We start from the raw sequence: 17,064 nt of genomic DNA, 5'->3' as shown, positions 1-17,064 counted from the left end.
AACGTGCCAGTATAAAAATGATTGTAGGAAATGAAGACCTTTCACCCGATCTGCTGGGAAGAGAGAGCATGGGCTTTCCGGTAAGATAGTCCTGGGCTGGAATATAGCTCCACCATTTACTAGCTCCAAGTTTATTTAGTTTCCTGATAAATAAAACAAGGTTGTTGTATTAAGTTTAAAAATGATAAAATATGTAAAATGCCTACCACAATGCCGTAGTAGCGATGACAGTGATGGACATCTGGTTCAATTTGCCGCACAGAATTTCATCAGTCTACACTCTGCCATTACCGGTTTGTCTCTCTGAAGCAGTTTTTAGCTACAGGCTGTCTCTGTCACTCTTACCAAAATACAGAGAAGGCAAGGTGTTAAAAATGACATTTTAAGGACCTTTTAGTAGATAGCTGTGCTGTGATATTTAACTGAATACTTCACATCTCACTATGTATATTTCTTTAATCACTTTCTATTTGTTTTTTCATTTAAATAGGGGAGCTGAGAGGTGTTTTTTTTTTTTTTTTTTTTTTTTTTGAGACTGGAGAATGCTGAAAAGTGACGGAAAAGAGGGTTGGAGGGAGGTAGTAATGGCCAGAGTTAGAAGCAGGTGGATGGGACAGCCCTGATGAAGAAACTCCTCAGGTTCTATTTCTTCGCTACTCGGGGATCTGCCCCAATTGGCCCAGTAACGCTATAATTTAGTATTTTCTGCGCATGTCAAGATCGTTTGTCCCTCGGCGGACACCGTTTGCCAGCGAAAGCTATGTCTCCGCGCTCACTGACTTCATAGGGTGCCGAATTCTGTCTTTTTCCCCCAAGCTTGCCATGGCTGGCCGAGGGGCTCGGCAGCGCCTGAAGGGCAGCGGGGCCAGCAGTGGGGATACGGCCCCGGCTGCGGACAAGCTGCGGGAGCTGCTGGGCAGCCGAGAGGCGGGCGGCACGGAGCACCGGACCGAGTACGTGTGCGGCGCTGCAGGGGCGTGGCCGGCCGGCGGGGCGGTTCGGGGCTGTCCCCGGGAGGGTTTTAGCTGTGGCGCGCGGGGCTCTGTCCGGCCTGGCCTCCCCGCCGGAGGCTCGAGCTCCCTCTTCAGCTAGGTCCTATTGGTCTTCCTGGGCGGGTCAGCATTCAGTCTTCGCCCACCTTAGATCCCTCCACTGTGCTGTAAAACTGCCTTGGAGTGCGGATCTGTGATGCTCCTGGGCCAGGCCTAGAATGGGCACAGGCTCTGTGGGAGATGTTGACAGGATCAAAGAGTATACCTTTTACGGCTGTTCCTCACAGCTCCTTTTATTCTCCCTCAAGTCCCGAGCCTTTATTGGGCCCATCCTACCAGCCATCACCTCTTCCCAAACCCGGGAGGCTGCAGGTTAGAACTGCGTTAAGGGAACTGTCAACGTATGAAATTGGAGTAGGCTATGTACCTTGCACCTAGGCTTCTATCTGAACATAAGGGGGAATGAATAAAGCCATGAAAAGCAATGACCTTGTTAAGAAAAGAAAGAAAAGGAGAATGACAGCTTTGTGGCCTTCAAGTGAGTGATTAGTTGGCTTGGGATAAATGGAGTGTCATAAATGCATTGAGCTAAAGTGTATGAGTTAATTTATGCCTTAAAAGCAGGAAGTGGAAGGAGTGATTGAGTGATTAAAGTCAGTTCTTCAGGAGGCCGAGGCAGAAGGATTACTTGAGCCTAGGAGTTTAAGTCCAGCCTGGGCAACATAGCAAGACCCTATCTCATAAATTTTTTTCTTAAAAATCTGAATTTTTATTCATTTTACTGAGAAAGAACAACTAACCATTCACCTTTTTAGGTGAATAACTTAAGTGCTTTGATGTCCCTTGCCCTTTTTGTCCTTTCTATCTAGATTTAGGTCTTCTGATTAGCAGGTCCTTCCTGACATGCTTTTTTTTTTTTGCTTTTGAACAGGTTATCTGGGAACAAAGCAGGACAAGTCTGGGCACCTGAAGGATCTACTGCTTTCAAGTGTCTGCTTTCAGCAAGGTTATGTGCTGCTCTCCTGAGCAACATCTCTGACTGTGATGAAACATTCAACTACTGGGAGCCAGTAGGTGATTTCTTTAGTTTTCTCTTTTTGTTCTTGATTTTGCAGTATAGGTGTTATTACCAATCGAGAGACAAATAATATACAAGTGTGATTCCTAGTAAAATAACTGTATTTTCTTAAAAAAAAAACAACAAAAAAAAACAGGCCTATAATCCCAGCACTTTGGGAGGCCGAGGCGGGTGAATTACCTGAGGTCGGGAATTCGAGACCAGTGTGACCAACGTGGTGAAACCCCGTCTCTACTAAAAATACAAAAATTAACCGGGCGTGGTGGTGGGTGCCTATAGTCCCAGCTACTCGGGAGGCTGAGGCAGGAGAAACGCTTGATCACGGGAGGCAGAGTTTACAATGAGCCGAGATCACACCATTGCACTCCAGCCTGGGCAACAGAGCGAGACTCCGTCTCAAAAAACGAAAAAGAAAAAACAGAGATGGGGGCTCATTATGTCACCGAGGCTGGTATTTAACTCCTAGGCTCAAGCGATCCTCTCACCTCGCCTTCCAAAGTGTTGGGATTACAGGCGTGAGCCACTGGGCCTGGCCAGTAACATGTTTTCACTTTTGTATTCTAAGCAGATGATTTACCTGCTATTGAAGACTGTAGGGAATTTAGCTGGTTTACACAAAGGTGTAATTTGTAATTTTCTTTTTTTTTTAATGAAAATAATACCTGGAGATAGTTTTTAAAGTTAACAACTACTAAAATACCTAAAGGAAAAACAGTAGCGTTCTATTCCACTTCTCGTGTCCAAATCCTACTTTCCAGAGGCAACCACTTTTTTTCACTTTTTAAGTTATGGTTTCTGACGGTTACCAAAATAGTGTTACTAAATAGTATGCTTTTATTGCTATTTATTTATTTACACATTACCTGTTGATTTTTATTATAGAAAATTCAAAGGTAAAATTTTCTGATCACATTTTGAATTAAAAAAATGAAGGAAGAATGTTAAGTGTAGGTTGTTTAAGGAAAATATAAAATTTAGAGGTTTTCTGTTTTGGCTAACGAGTATTGAGAAAAAATAAGTAGAAGGTAAAATTTAAGCTTTCAGTGTTGACCAAACACCAATCTTGTAAAATTTATAATGTCTTAATATTTTAAATATTGTATCATTTTGATTCCTTTTTTATCCATCAATTGCAGATCACCCAGGCTGGAGTGCAGTGGCATGATCTGGGTTCACTGCAACCTCTAATTCCCGGGCTCAAGTGATTCTCCTGGCTTAGCCTCCCAAGTAGCTGGGACTACAGGCATGCACCACCATACCATGCTATTTTTTTTTTTTTTTTTGTAGAGATGGGGTTTTGCTATGTTTCCCAGGCTTGTCTTTAACTACTGGGCTCAAGCAGCCTGCCTGCCTTGCCCTCCCAAAGTGCTGGGATTATAGGTGTGAGGCACCGTGCCTGGCCTGCCTTTGTCTTTAATATTTCTGCTCAGAAACTTCACTTGCATCGCTTAACAGAGATTTTTGGCCAGTATAACCCTGAATCTATCTGTTTTGTATTTAGACACACTACCTCATCTATGGGGAAGGGTTTCAGACTTGGGAATATTCCCCAGCATATGCCATTCGCTCCTATGCTTACCTGTTGCTTCATGCCTGGCCAGCTGCATTTCATGCAAGAATTCTACAAACTAATAAGGTAAGGGCAGACCAACCTGGAAGCAATCACAATTGATCAAGAGGTGAGTCTCTGGTATAGTTTTGAGAAAAGGACAAAATAGATTGGAAGTTAAAAGGGAACTTTTTTTGAAGAAGAATCATTTATCCATTCACCATTCAACAAACATTAATGAAACAACTTTTATTTGGCAGACACTGTATTAAGTGCTGTGGCTATAACAATAACCAAGCCCCTGACTTAATGAAACTTGTGGTTTAGTGGAGAAGATGAACATTGAACAAATAATTCTAAATATGGGGGTCTTATGGAGGAAGAGTACAATGTATGATGGAATAGCATATTAGGAGGGTCTAATTTAAGTAGAGTGCTGAGAAATAATTAGGTGTTAACTGGGACCTAACTTGATTAGTTTTCAGAAATTTGACTATGATGCATCTTGGTGTGGATTTCTTTGGGTTTGTCCTGTTTGGAGTTTATTTAGCTTCTTGAATCTTTAGGCTTATTCCTTTTGCCAAATTTGGAAAGGTTTTAGTTTTTATTTTTTTGAATACTTTTTCAGCCCTGTCCTGTTCCCTCTTCTTCTGGAACTTTGATGATGTGAATGTCACATCTTTTGTTATTAGTCCCCCAGGTCTCTGAGAATCTGTTTTCAATTTATTTTCTCTCAATTGTCAGTGGAGGCCTGGTAGGGAACCTGGAGTTCTACCTCCACTTGGCGGTAACAAGGTAGAGACTTCCCACTAATGCTCTTTCCCTGCTGGGTTAGTGGGAAGTAGTATCAAAATAAGCCAGCTAAAACAGAAGGCTTAAATAAGATTGTAGGAGCACAACAGTGCAAAGAAAGCGTGCTGAGCCCATGAATAATCCAGAATCTCATAATGCAATACCTAAAATGTCCAGCTTTCAACTGAAAATGACCTGTCATACCAAGAACCAGGAAGATCTCAAACTGAATGAACTGTTGTTCACATTGAGTAATTTCTGTTCTTCTGTCTTCCACTTCACTGATTCTTTCCTATGTCCCCTCTTCCAATGTTGACCCTGTCCATTGCATTTTTAGTTTGTTCTATGTATTTTTTCAGTTTTAAAATTTCCATTCAGTTTTTCTTTATATCTTCTAATTTCTTTTACTGAGACCTTCTCCTTTTTCATTTGCTTCAAGCATATTCTTAATTATTCACTGAAATATTTTTACAAAGCCTGCTTTAAATTTTGTCAGATAATTCTAACACCTCTGTCATCTTGGTGTTGGAATCTATCGATGGACTGTTTTCATTCAGTTTGAGATTTCTGCAAGACCTGGTAGGATCTATTAAGGTATTAGACTGTTGTTCTTTCCCCCCCCAAGTCTGTTATGTAAAGCCACTGACAGGTTTTCAGACAAAAAAGAGGTATGATTGCATTTACATTTTAGAATGAAAGGTAGCACCTGCAGAAAGTGACAAAATACTGTCCCTCCCTTCCCTATCCAGTATCTCATTTCTGTTTTTTTGTTTGTTTGTATTGTTTGTTTTTGAGACGAAGTCTCACTCTGTCGCCCAGCCTGGAGTGCAGTGGTGCAATCTCAGCTCACAGCAACCTCCGTTTCCCGGATTCAAGTGATTCTCCTGCCTCAGCCTCCTGAGTGGCTGGGATTACAAGCTTGAGCCCCCACGTCTGGCTAATTTTTTTGTATTTTTAGTAGAGACAGGGTTTCACCATGTTGACCAGTCTGGTCTCAAACCCCTGACCTCAAGTGATCCGCCTGCCTTGGCCTCCAAAGTGCTGGGATTACGGGCGTGAGCCACTGCACCTGGCCTCATTTCTGGTTTTTTTTTCTGAACTTGTCAAAGGAAAAATAATAAAGGGTGAAGGGCTCAGTAGAAAACTAACAATGTGCTATGCAGAGGGTTTTTATTTCCATTTGGCTATCTACCATCACTTCAAATTTTACGTGTTCAACATAGAATTCTTCCTCTTCTCTAATCCTGTTACATCACTGATGTGCACAGCAAGTGAAATGGAAAGCAAGATTTCTCTTCTTCTCTTGTTCTTACTTCCGATCTCCTTTTTCCTAGCCATTCAGCAAAGAGGAATTGTAGCTTAGAGAGTCTTAGCCCCAGCATCAGAACGCTGAGTAGAGAAGGATGGTTGTTTCTGAGAGACAGTGTGGTAACAATTGGCACGTCTAGTGATAGCTACCTTCTCAATCTCTTGCTACCCCAAATGAAAGCACCTTTGTATGATCTCTTCATGGACCTGTTTGTGAATTTCTCTGAAGTGTACACTCAGGAGTGAGATCACACATGTAGGCCCATTTTTTTGTTTGTTTGTTTGTTTTTGAGATGGAGTCTCGCTCTGTCGCTCAGGCTGGAGTGCAGTGGCACAATCTCGGCTCATTGCAACCTCCGACTCCCAGGTTCAAGTAATTCTCTTGCCTCAGCCTCCCGAGTAGCTGGGGTTACAGATGCCCGCCACCATGCCTGGCTAATTTTTTTGTATTTTTAGTAGAGATGGGGTTTCACCATGTTGGCCAGGCTGGTCTCGAACTCCTGACCTCAGGTGATCCACCCGCCTTGGCCTCCCAAAGTGTTGGAATTACAGACATGAGCCACCGTGCCCGGCCGGTTATGCTATATCTTAAGTAGTGTTTATGTTCTGAGAAATTCATTGCTCTTAACCATATGGTATTCTGTGGTGTAAAGCTATTCAATATAACCCCTATTTTATTATTTTTATTTTTTAAATTGATGTCAATTATAAAATTAATAAAACCACATTACAGAACTTTGGAAGATAGAAGGAAAAATACTCATCTAAATCTACCAGGTTGCTATAGCTACTTTTGCCATTTTATTGCATTTCTTTCCAGTCTTTCCATATGCATATAGTGTCCATAGCTGTAACTGATGTATAAATAATATTGTATTGTACATTTTCACTTAATATTTTGTCATAATCACTACCTGATATATTTTGGTTGTTGAAGAAGTGCTTGTTGAATGAATGAGCATTATATTGCAAGAATGTTTTCACTGTCTTTGTAACCATAAATTTTAGTAGCTGTATAATTGTCCATGAGCTAGATGTAGCCCAGTTTATTTAATCATTTCCCTATAATTGGATATTTTGTAGTTTTTGAAACAGTTCTTACTAAAACTGCAATTAACATTTTCATGAATGGAGCTCTACCTCCCAACCCCCACCAGCTGGAGTGATAGAAGTAGGTATACTGATACTGAGTCAAGGGATATGAAAATTCTTGATCCATGTTGCTTTTCAAAAGAATTATACCAGTTTACAGTGTTATTGACAATAAATGAGAGTGGTTCATGTTTACGAGTTTTTCTAGCTCACATCTGTGACTTCTGTTTTCTTTTTCTGGGTTTCTTTTAGATTCTTGTGTTTTACTTTTTGCGATGTCTTCTGGCTTTTGTGAGCTGTATTTGTGAACTTTACTTTTACAAGTGAGTATAACAACTTTGCTTCTAAAAGTGCTATGAGGAAACCCATTATTGCATAGATTATCTATGCAATAATGATAGTCTAGGCAGTGATTACAAATAGAAAATACTTGGCCGGGTGCGGTGGCTTATACCTGTAATCCCAGCACTTTGGGAGGCCAAGGCGGGCACATCACCTGAGGTAGGGAGTTGGAGACCAGCCTGATCAACATGGAGAAACCCCATCTGTACTAAAAATACAAAATTAGCTGGGTGTGGTGGCGCATGCCTGTAATCCCAGCTACTCGGGAGGCTGAGGCAGGAGAATCACTTGAACTTGGGAGGTGGAGGTTGTGGTGAGCTGAGATTGCACCATTGCACTCCAGCCTGGGCGATAAGAGCAAAACTCCATCTCAAAAAAGAAAAAAGGAAGAAATAGAAAACACTTTCCTTCTAACTCCTGATATATATACCATATACATATTTTTTTTTCTGGGAAAGAAAACTTTTTTTTCGTACTGAGTTTTACTGTATGCTGCTGCCAGTGTGGGTAAAACAGTTACCCTTGTGAAGTAGAAATTCATGAAAATTCAGAGAGGTAGATGTTAAAGACTGATGAAAGTAGAAGTTTGTATATTATAGCGCATGTGCTACAGGGAGAAGCTTTTGTACAGGCTTCAAATTTAGCTCCCTTTTGAATATCCTCTGGATCATAAGAAGTGGTTTGGGAAACTTTTGAAATTCATTTTACTACAAAAAAGAACAGATTTTCTGGGGTCTGAAGGGATTTGTACTTGAAGATACTCCAGTCAGCAGAGGGTCATGTTGAACATTCTGCAGACAGAATTGTTTGAAGTCTGCAGCTGCCTGGGAAACTTTTATGCAGTTGAGCCTGGCCTCCAGCCGGGGCTGTTGAACCACTTTCTTCATAGCGGTGACGCTGGAGGAGCCAGACATGGTGCACGCAAGGGCCGGGCCAATTCATGGGTTGGTGGGTCGTGGGTCAGTGGGGCCTGACTGAAAACTTCTTGCTTTTATTTATTTTTCTCTTCTTTTTCTTTTTTTAATTTTTTATTTCAATAGTTTTTGGGGTACAGGTGGGTTTTGGTTAAATGGATAAGATATTTAGTGGTGATTTCTGAGATTTTGATGCACCCATCACGTGTAGCTCCTGATATTAAATCTGAAGTGTGACTTCTTGTTTGAAACCAGCAGTTGAAGGGAACAATGTACTTCTAATTATCGTTTTCTTTTCTGAGGTCATAAATACCATATCCTTATGTCATTCATTTTAATTCTGTTAAAAACTATCTAACTGGTCTTTACTTGATAAGATTTGGTAGAACCCTATTTTCAGTCCTAAGATACAGGATTGTGATTTGCCTCTGCCCTACAGCTTAGTTGATAAACTACTCCTGGTGTGGGATATCACTGCTCTTATTTGCACCCAGTATATTGTCTTTCACAAAGTACCTATTAGTTGATTGCATAGTAGTTGGGACTATTAAGCATTTAAGTGTCCCAGTAATAAATATAGCCACCTTTTTTACATGATAACTAACAAACGTCTTGTTTTAATAATGCTTTGGTAATATATTTAAAGGTATTTGGACTTAGTGATCATTATTTAAAATCTTCCCACAGCTAAAAATGTCAGATTTTAAAAAATGTTTGGCCTTGACTCTGAGTGAGTGGAGGGAAAAAAAGTAAAGCTAGTGCTGCCTTTGAGGATTGTAACCATAAATTGGTCTTCATATGGGTTTTGGCCTGAATTCAGATTGCCTACATGGTCTTTTAAGCCCTAAGCTAAGAATTTACTTTATTATATTTTATTTATTTTATTTTATTTTTGAGACTGTCACCCAGGCTGGAGTTCAGTGGCGCGATCTCAGCTCACTGCAACCTCTGCCTTCCAGGTTCAAGCAATTCTCCTGTCTCAGCCTCCTGAGTAGCTGGGATTACAGGTGCACACCACCACACCTGGCTAATTTTTTGTACCTTTAGTAGAGACGGGGTTTCACCATGTCTTGGTCTCCTGACCTCATGATCTGCCTGCCTTGGCCTCCCAAAGTGCTGGGATTACAGGTGTGAGCCACCAGGCCCAGCCGAGAATTTATTTTAAATTGTTCTGGGTTGGTAGTACCTCTGGCATCTGGCAAAAAATTTCTCTAGAGAAATGGACCCTTAACCCAAGTGTCTGAAAATTACCAGAGATAAAGTTCTAGTGGACAAGAAATTATTATAAAAATAAATCAGAGCACAGAAGGGAGCAAAACATTATGGGTGAGAATCAGCAGATATAACAGTCAACAGAACGTTCACCTGAAAAACTTCATTTATTGGGAAATAGAAATATAAAATAAGTATATTTAACATTTTCAAACAAATAAAAGAACCAAAAACATGATCAAGAAACAAGAGATGCCCAAATAAATTTTTTAAAAAATCAGAACTTACAAGAATCATATAATATGTAATATTATATAATATCAATAATATGTATATAATATTTATATTTAAAACTCAGCAGATAAATAGCAGATTAGACATTCTGATAAGTAAACTAGTAAATTTGAAGATTGATTTAAATAAATTACTCAAAATGCAGTACAGAGAGACCAAAAAAAAAAAAGGTTATATAGAAGAGGTTAAGAAATGTGTAAGCCACAGCTGGGCGCAGTGGCTCATGCCTGTAATGCCAGCACTTTGGGAGGCCGAGGCAGGTGGGTCACTTGAGGTCGGGAGTTCAAGACCAGCCTGGCCAACATGGTGAAACCTCATCTCTACTAAAAATATAAAAATTAGCCAGGTGTGGTGGCACATACCTGTAGCCCCAGCTACTTGGGTGGTAGAGGCACGAGAATCACTTGAACTCAAGAGACGGAAGTTGCAGTGAGCCAAGATCACACCATTGCACTCCAGCCTGGGCGAGTGAGACTCTCTCTCAAAAAAAAAAGAAAGAAATGTGTAAGCCAGAGTTGAAAGAACTGATATACATCTAATCAGATTATAGAAGGAGATGATAGAATGGGGAGAGGCAATATTAAGGGTATTAATAGCTGAGAATTTTCTAGAAATTATGGGAAAAAAAGATGCTAATCCATGGATTTAGTAAACCTAACATATTCCAAGCTAGATACATAAAAAATTAGTGTAGTGAAACTGTAAAACAATAGAGACAAAGAGAAAGATTTTAAAAGTTGTCAGAGAACTAATAGAATACCTACAAAGGAGTGTTAGGCAGTTACACTGACAGAAGACTTTTTAACAGCCAGAAGACCAAAAAAGAATATCTTCAAAGTGCTGAGAGAAAATAACTTTCATCCTAAAATTGTATATTAGGTTAAGCCATCTTTTAAGACCGAGAGCTAAATACAGACTTTTCAGTTTAAAAAAAAAGAGAGAAAGGAAAAAAAAAGGAAGAAGCCTGTAATCCCAATGCTTTGGGAGACTGAGGCAGGAGGATCATTGAGGACTGCTTGAGCCCAGGAATTTGAGATCAGCCTGGGCAACATAGCAAGACCTCATCTCTACGAAAAATTAGCTGGATGTGATGGCACATACCTGTAGTCACAGTTACTCCTAGCCATTCAGGAGGCTGAGGCAGGAGGTTCCGTTGAACACTGGAGTTCAAGGATACAGTGAGCTATGACCATGCCACTGCACTCCAGCCTGAGTGACAGAGAGTATGACCCTATCTCGGAGTGGGGGGAGGGGGGGGAAGAAAGGAAAAAAAGGAAACCAACCAACCAAAAAAAAACAGAATTTATCATTAACAGATTCTTATTGAAATAACTTCTAAAAGAGGTACTTAGGAAAAAGCAAAATTATTTCAGAAAGAAGCTCTGAAATGCAATAAGGAATCTGAGCTAGGAAATGACTAACACGTGGGTATGTCCAAACAAACATTGACTGAGTGAAGCAGTAATAATGCCTAAATACATTTAATTTATGGGGTTCACACCTACAAGAAAGAAGTAGAAGAAGATATGTAATTGCCTAAGTTTGAGAAACACTGATTTAACCACTTATAAACCTTTTCATCTATCTTCTATCCTTTTTTTCTGACAACTACCATTTATTGAGCAACTATGTGCCAGGCACTCTCCTAAGCACCTTTCCTTGCATTGTCCTCACAGAAACCTTACAAAGTTTGTATTATTATCATTATTTTATGCTTGAGGAATCAGACAGAGACATTATTCAACCAGAGTAGGGTTCCACTGCTAGTAAGTGGCAGAGCCAGAATTTGAATGTGTGCCCACCTGTATCTGAGGTCTATTATTTTTCACCACATCATTCTATTTTCCACTTGATAGATATAATCCTAGCATGTAAAGAATACATTTTCTTTTAGGTAGGGAGCTTCTCTTCTGTGTCAGAAATAAGAATGTTTGGGTTTCTTATGCACAGTGAATTGCTAACAAACCTGACAAGGTAGTTTTGTGTTTGACTTTAGATCTTCAGTGTTATCTGTGGTACGTGTTTTTCTCCTTTGATTTGAAATGTCTATTCCTAATATTCTCAATGCTGATAGTCTTTGCCTTTTTCCTAGGGCTGTGTGCAAGAAGTTTGGGTTGCACGTGAGTCGAATGATGCTAGCCTTCTTGGTTCTCAGCACTGGCATGTTTTGCTCATCATCAGGTAAGTAAAAGGGCAGATGAGGGAATTGCAGGTTCACCAATAGTTCACAGTTGCGTTTAAAGGAAGCATTTGTCCAAATGTAGGTTATATTTGTAGAACATGTTAATAATTTGCAGAGCACTGTTATCTACATTATCTTGATTGACCTTTGTAACAATCCTACCATGTAAGTAAGAAAAATATTTTCTCACTTTTGCAGGTAAGGACATTGAAACGTAGATGAAATGATTTACTAAAAGTCAAAATTCATAAATGGTAGAGCTGATAGTCTCACCAGGATGTTTTCTATTCCATTCTTGCATCAACCACCCACTTCCTTTCTTGGCCATTAGTGGAAATAAAGTAATTCTTTTATTTTGTTTAAGCAAGTTATTTGTACATAAAGACCTTGTTGTTGATGGTTCTCTTTTCTACTGATGATACATTATTTGATATGTATTCTATGTGCATCTTCTGCTGGGCTTTCTTTTAATAATAAGCTTCTGGAAATTTAGAATAAAAACCTCACTCTAGAGCATTGGCTTTCAGACTGTGCTGCCATTGAACATTTGTGTTGTATAAGCTGAATCAGGGTGGTCCACTGCCAAATGGTAGTCTATTCCCAGTTCTCCAGAAAAATTAAGTTACTGGATATAATTGTCTCAATTTTAGTTTCTGCTTGTGTGTACCAGGATCTAGTATATACACTGAGTATACACAAAAACATAGTATCTGGCACAAAATTATATGCTTACTTTTCCCTTATTGAATATATCAAAATTGATGTTGTTCTGCAGAGATATCAGGGCTGTACTCCAGAGTGACTTTGAGAGCCTATCCTAAATGCATCTGTGCTCTACCCTCAGATTCCTCTGCCCCCTTTGTCCTCTACACTGCAGCTGGAACTGACAGCTTTGGATGGCATCATTATTATTTGACATTTATTGGTAAAGGGCGTACCTCACATGTTTTTTAAGTTGCTTTCCTACTACTTTTTTTTTTTTTCTTTTCTTTTCTTTTTTTTTTTGAGACAGTCTTGCTCTGTTTGCCCAGGCTGGAGTGCAGTGATGCCATCTCGGCTCATTGCAACCCCCTCCTCCCAAGGTTCAAGCAATTCTCTTGCCTCAGGCTCCTGAGTAGCTGGGATTACAGGCGTGCACCACCACGCCCAGCTAATTTTTTTATTTTTGATAGAGATGGGGTTTCACCATGTTGGTCAGGCTGTTCTCAAACTCCTGACCACGTGATCCACCGGCAAAGTGCTGGGATTACAGGTGTGAGCCACCGCACCTGGCCTCTTTTCTTTTCAAGTGACAAGGTCTTGCTCTTCACCTAGGCAGGTTAGAGTGCAGTGGCACAATCATAGCTTACTGCAGCCTTGAATTCCTGGGCTCTAGCAGTCTTTCCACTACAGCCTCCCAGGTAGCTAGGACTATAGGCATGCATCACCATGCCTGGCTAATTTTAAAGTTTTTTGTAGAGATGGAGTTTCACTGTGTTGCCCAGGCTGGTCTCAAACTCTTAGCCTCAAGCAGTCCCCCCCGACCTTGGCCTCCCAGAGTACTGAGATTAAAGACATGAGCCACTGTGCCTGGCCTGCTACTCCTACAATTGATCTTTATATGTAGAAAATTCCTGAGAATATCTTTAGTTTTGTAGTCTCATTTGAGACACAGATAAGTTGAAGGCATCTTTTCATACAGAGCCTCTGAACCCTTTGCTGAGTTTAAAAAAACCTCACTGCCTATTAATTGTGGTTGTTTTGTAGTTGATACTGATTTTTCTTCCCTACTGATTCAGACTTTCTGCAGCAGAAGAGGCAGATCTGCATTTTTGTTCAGAGTTACTAGAAACACTTTAATCAATTGTTTCTGTTCCAGAGACCCTGTACTCTGTCCTCTGCTGTATGCAACAAGGTTGAGGTAGATGGAACCAATTAGGGGGCTATTTAAAGGCCAGATTATCTGTGTCAGCAGATAGAGAGTGCAAAGCATTGCTGCCATACAATATCTGGCCCTTGAGGAGGCTTTCTAGAATTTCTGGGGCTAGAGGTTAGGACCAGGACAGTCTCAAAAGACCAATGGAAGATAAGCTTCTTCAGAAGTAAATTGTCAGCAATGGCTCTAAGTCTTTTAAAGCATGTTCCCTTCCTGGAAATATAATCATGGGGTGTTCCTGGGGAGCGTGGAATTCTATGAGCTTTTGATTTGAGGTGTAGGCTGGGAGAGGAATTACATGGTTAGAATTGTATAATTGGGTTGGTACCTAAAAAAACAGGAAGGAGAGGCCAGGTGCGGTGGTTCACGCCTGTAATTCCAGTACTTTGGGAGGCCGAGACAGGCAGATCACGAGGTCAGGAGCTCGAGACCAGCCTGGCCAACATGGTGAAACCCCGTCTCTACTAAAAATACAAAAATTAGCTGGGTGTGGTGGCACGTGCCTGTAATCCCAGCTACTCGGTAGGCTCAGGTAAGAGAATCGCTTGAACCAGGGAATCAGAGGTTGCAGTGAGCTGAGATCCCACCACTGCACTCCAGCCTGGTGATAGAGCAAGACTCCGTCTAAAAAAAAAAAAAACAAAAAACCAGGAGTGAGAAAAATAAGTCATTGAACTTTATTTTTTTAAAAAAGAATATCACTTTGCTGTCCTTTCTAATATAGCATTTCCCCAATTATGTACCTGTTTATTGACATTTTATAATGTAGGTAAATTTTTAATCAGTTTTTAATTGATACCTAATTAACCTCGAGCTCTTGTCCTCCTGCCTTTTTTCACTTCTTTACTCTTGCAGCATTCCTTCCTAGTAGCTTCTGTATGTACACTACGTTGATAGCCATGACTGGATGGTATATGGACAAGACTTCCATTGCTGTGCTGGGAGTAGCAGCTGGGGCTATCTTAGGCTGGCCATTCAGTGCAGCTCTTGGGTAAGAAACTAACAGTTCTTCTCCCATATATCTCTGGGCATACAGTAAATCTTAATGTTGGATTAGCTCCGTATTGTCTGCATAGAATCTGAAGTTAATCAACTGGGCTTTCAAAGATTCTGGGAAATGGAAGAATATTTCTCTTAGCACTTACTATTATGATTAATTCTAATAAGAATAATGACCATTGAGCATCTGCTATGTGTTAGGCACAGTGAAACCCTTTGTAAACCTTATCTTGAAACCTTACAACAACTCTGCAGGAGAAATACAATTATTAGTACTTTATAAATGAGAAAGTAGACTCTGAGAGTTTGAATAATTTACCTTTAAGATTATGTTTGCTTTTGAATCCAGGCCTTTTTGACTCTATAGCTGATGTTTTCTCCACGCGGCACCACCCTGTTCTGTGAATTTTTTCACTCACTCGGGTTTGAAATCTGAGTTTCCTCCCGTCTTCCTTCTTTCTTTATTTTTATTTATTTATTTATTTTGAGACGGAGTTTCACTCTTGTTGCCCAGGCTGGAGTGCAATGGCACGATCTTGGCTTATCACAACCTTCGCCTCCTGGGTTCAAGTGATTCTCCTGCCTCAGCCCCACAAGTAGCTGGGGCTACAGGTGTGCGCCACCATGCCTGGCTAATTTTGTATTTTTTAGTAGAGATGGGGTTTCTCCATGTTGGTCAGGCTGGTCTTGAACTCCCGACCTCATGTGATCTGCTCTCCTTGGCCTCCCAAAGTGCTGGGATTACAGGCGTGAGCCACTGTGCTGGCCCAGTCTTCCTTCTTTCTTGTCCCCAGCGTCTTTTTTTCCACCAAGCTCATTGTATACTCTTTGTTCCCACTACTTCTGTTCTAGTGTGTGGTACCTTAATTTCTTACCTGTACCACAGGTAGTTTAGGAAAATATTTTAATCTGATGCTAAGGTTATTTTAGGATTATATCTTTATTGTAAAAAAAAAAGTAAGTACCAGATTGTATAAGGTAAAAACAATTCCTAATTTTCTTCTCCGCTAGCTCAATCCTCAAAGATAGTCACTGCTAATAGTTTGGTATATATCTTTCCAGAAAAATTATGCTGTGTATATAAATACTTGTATACATACCTATCTGCATTCTTAAAACAAATGGAATTATTCTGTATATATATAGGTATTCTACATATTAAATTTATATAATTGTTTATATTGGTTGCATAACATTCCATGATTTACTTATTGCCTTATTGGTAGACATTTGGTTTTCATTTTTTAACTGTTATACCCAATGCTTCAGTGAACAATTTTTTCTTTTCTTTTTTTTTTTTTTTTTTTTTGAGATGGAGTCTTACTCTGTCACCCAGGCTGGAGTGCAGTGGCACGATCTTGGCTCACTGCAACCTCCGTCTCCTGGGCTCAAGCAATTCTCCTGCCTCAGCCTCCCAAGTAGCTGGGTTTACAGGCGCATGCCACCACGCCCAGCTAATTTTTGTATTTTTAATAGAGACGAGGTTTTACCATATTGGCCAGGCTGGTCTCAAACTCCTGACCTCGTGATCTGCCTGTCTCGGCCTCCCAAAGTGTTGGGTTTACAGGTGTGAGCCATCGTGTCCGGCCCAGTGAACATTATTATACAGATATCTTTGTGCACTTGTGGGAATTTACCTATGGGGTAAATTTTTATAAGGGGAGTTAGAGAATAGGCCATTTTAAGTTTTCGTAATTGCCTTTTAAAGGCTGGTTTCCTCATCTCCATTCCTTTCTTCTATTCTATTTTGCACATTCTCAGATTTTCATATTCCTCAGGATTGTATCTTAGGTCCTCTTCTGTACTTTCTGCTATCTCTCAGCCATCTTGGTGATTCCCATAGCTTAATGTCTAGTCCAGTTATCTCTCTTGATTGAGCTTCATTCATGTATTCCCAGCTGCTGAGTAGATAGCTGCTGAATTCATTATCTTCTCTCCATAGCTGTTCCTTTACTTGTGTTTCTATTCCAGTAAATAGTACTGCTGTCTCCTCAGTACTGACCCAGAAACCTGAAAATTGTCTGTGACTCTTCTCTCTTTCCCATCAGTGTTAATTGGTTGTATCTCCTGAATATCTTTTGAATCTGATTACTTGTCTTCACTCCCTCTTGTTCCTGGATCACTACACGGCCTCCTAAACGATCTCCTCCTCTCTAGTCTTGGCCCCTGTAAATCACCTCTCCAAACTCCACTAGAGTTATATTCCTCAAATGCAGATGTGGTTGTATCACCTCCCTGTTTTAAACTCTATGGTAGCTTCTGCATTGCTTTATGTCATGGAGGTTGGCCGACTGGCCTGTTTTTGTATAGCCCAACAACTAAATAGTTTTTACGTTTTTAAAGGGTTTTTAAAAAACAACAAACATACACAGAGGGAGAAGACTATGCAACAGAG

The 17,064-nt window shown here is 40.3% G+C and overlaps 2 protein-coding genes across 9 annotated transcripts in view; one reads left to right on the top strand and one right to left on the bottom strand.

The window, feature by feature from the left end:
• Positions 1 to 719: 719 nt before the first annotated feature.
• Positions 720 to 17,064, top strand: part of ALG9 (ALG9 alpha-1,2-mannosyltransferase) — an 89,153-nt gene continuing 72,808 nt past the window's right edge. For 6 of the 8 annotated variants that reach the window (XM_003777885.4, XM_063711372.1, XM_063711371.1 and 3 more), the window contains exons 1-6: positions 724 to 953; positions 1,924 to 2,062; positions 3,572 to 3,706; positions 7,064 to 7,134; positions 11,666 to 11,754; positions 14,526 to 14,661. In XM_003777885.4, coding sequence (XP_003777933.2) covers positions 823 to 953; positions 1,924 to 2,062; positions 3,572 to 3,706; positions 7,064 to 7,134; positions 11,666 to 11,754; positions 14,526 to 14,661 — 701 coding nt within the window. In that variant the 5' untranslated portion in view covers positions 724 to 822. Of the gene's footprint in view, positions 954 to 1,923; positions 2,063 to 3,571; positions 3,707 to 7,063; positions 7,135 to 11,665; positions 11,755 to 14,525; positions 14,662 to 17,064 lie in introns of all 8 variants that reach the window. The other 2 variants (XM_002822457.6, XM_054525058.2) reach the window with 1 other exon arrangement.
• LOC112135444 (guanine nucleotide-binding protein G(I)/G(S)/G(O) subunit gamma-5) lies at positions 7,857 to 8,067 on the bottom strand. Its single transcript, XM_054525064.1, has one exon. The coding sequence runs from the start codon at positions 8,065 to 8,067 to the stop codon at positions 7,861 to 7,863; it is 207 nt and encodes a 68-aa protein (XP_054381039.1). The 3' UTR covers positions 7,857 to 7,860.

This window comes from Pongo abelii, chromosome 9, assembly GCF_028885655.2.
Source record: "Pongo abelii isolate AG06213 chromosome 9, NHGRI_mPonAbe1-v2.0_pri, whole genome shotgun sequence".
NCBI classification, from domain to species: domain Eukaryota; kingdom Metazoa; phylum Chordata; class Mammalia; order Primates; family Hominidae; genus Pongo; species Pongo abelii.
The sequence above is the reverse complement of the archived record's forward strand: the minus strand, read 5'-3'. Positions and strand labels throughout refer to the sequence as shown.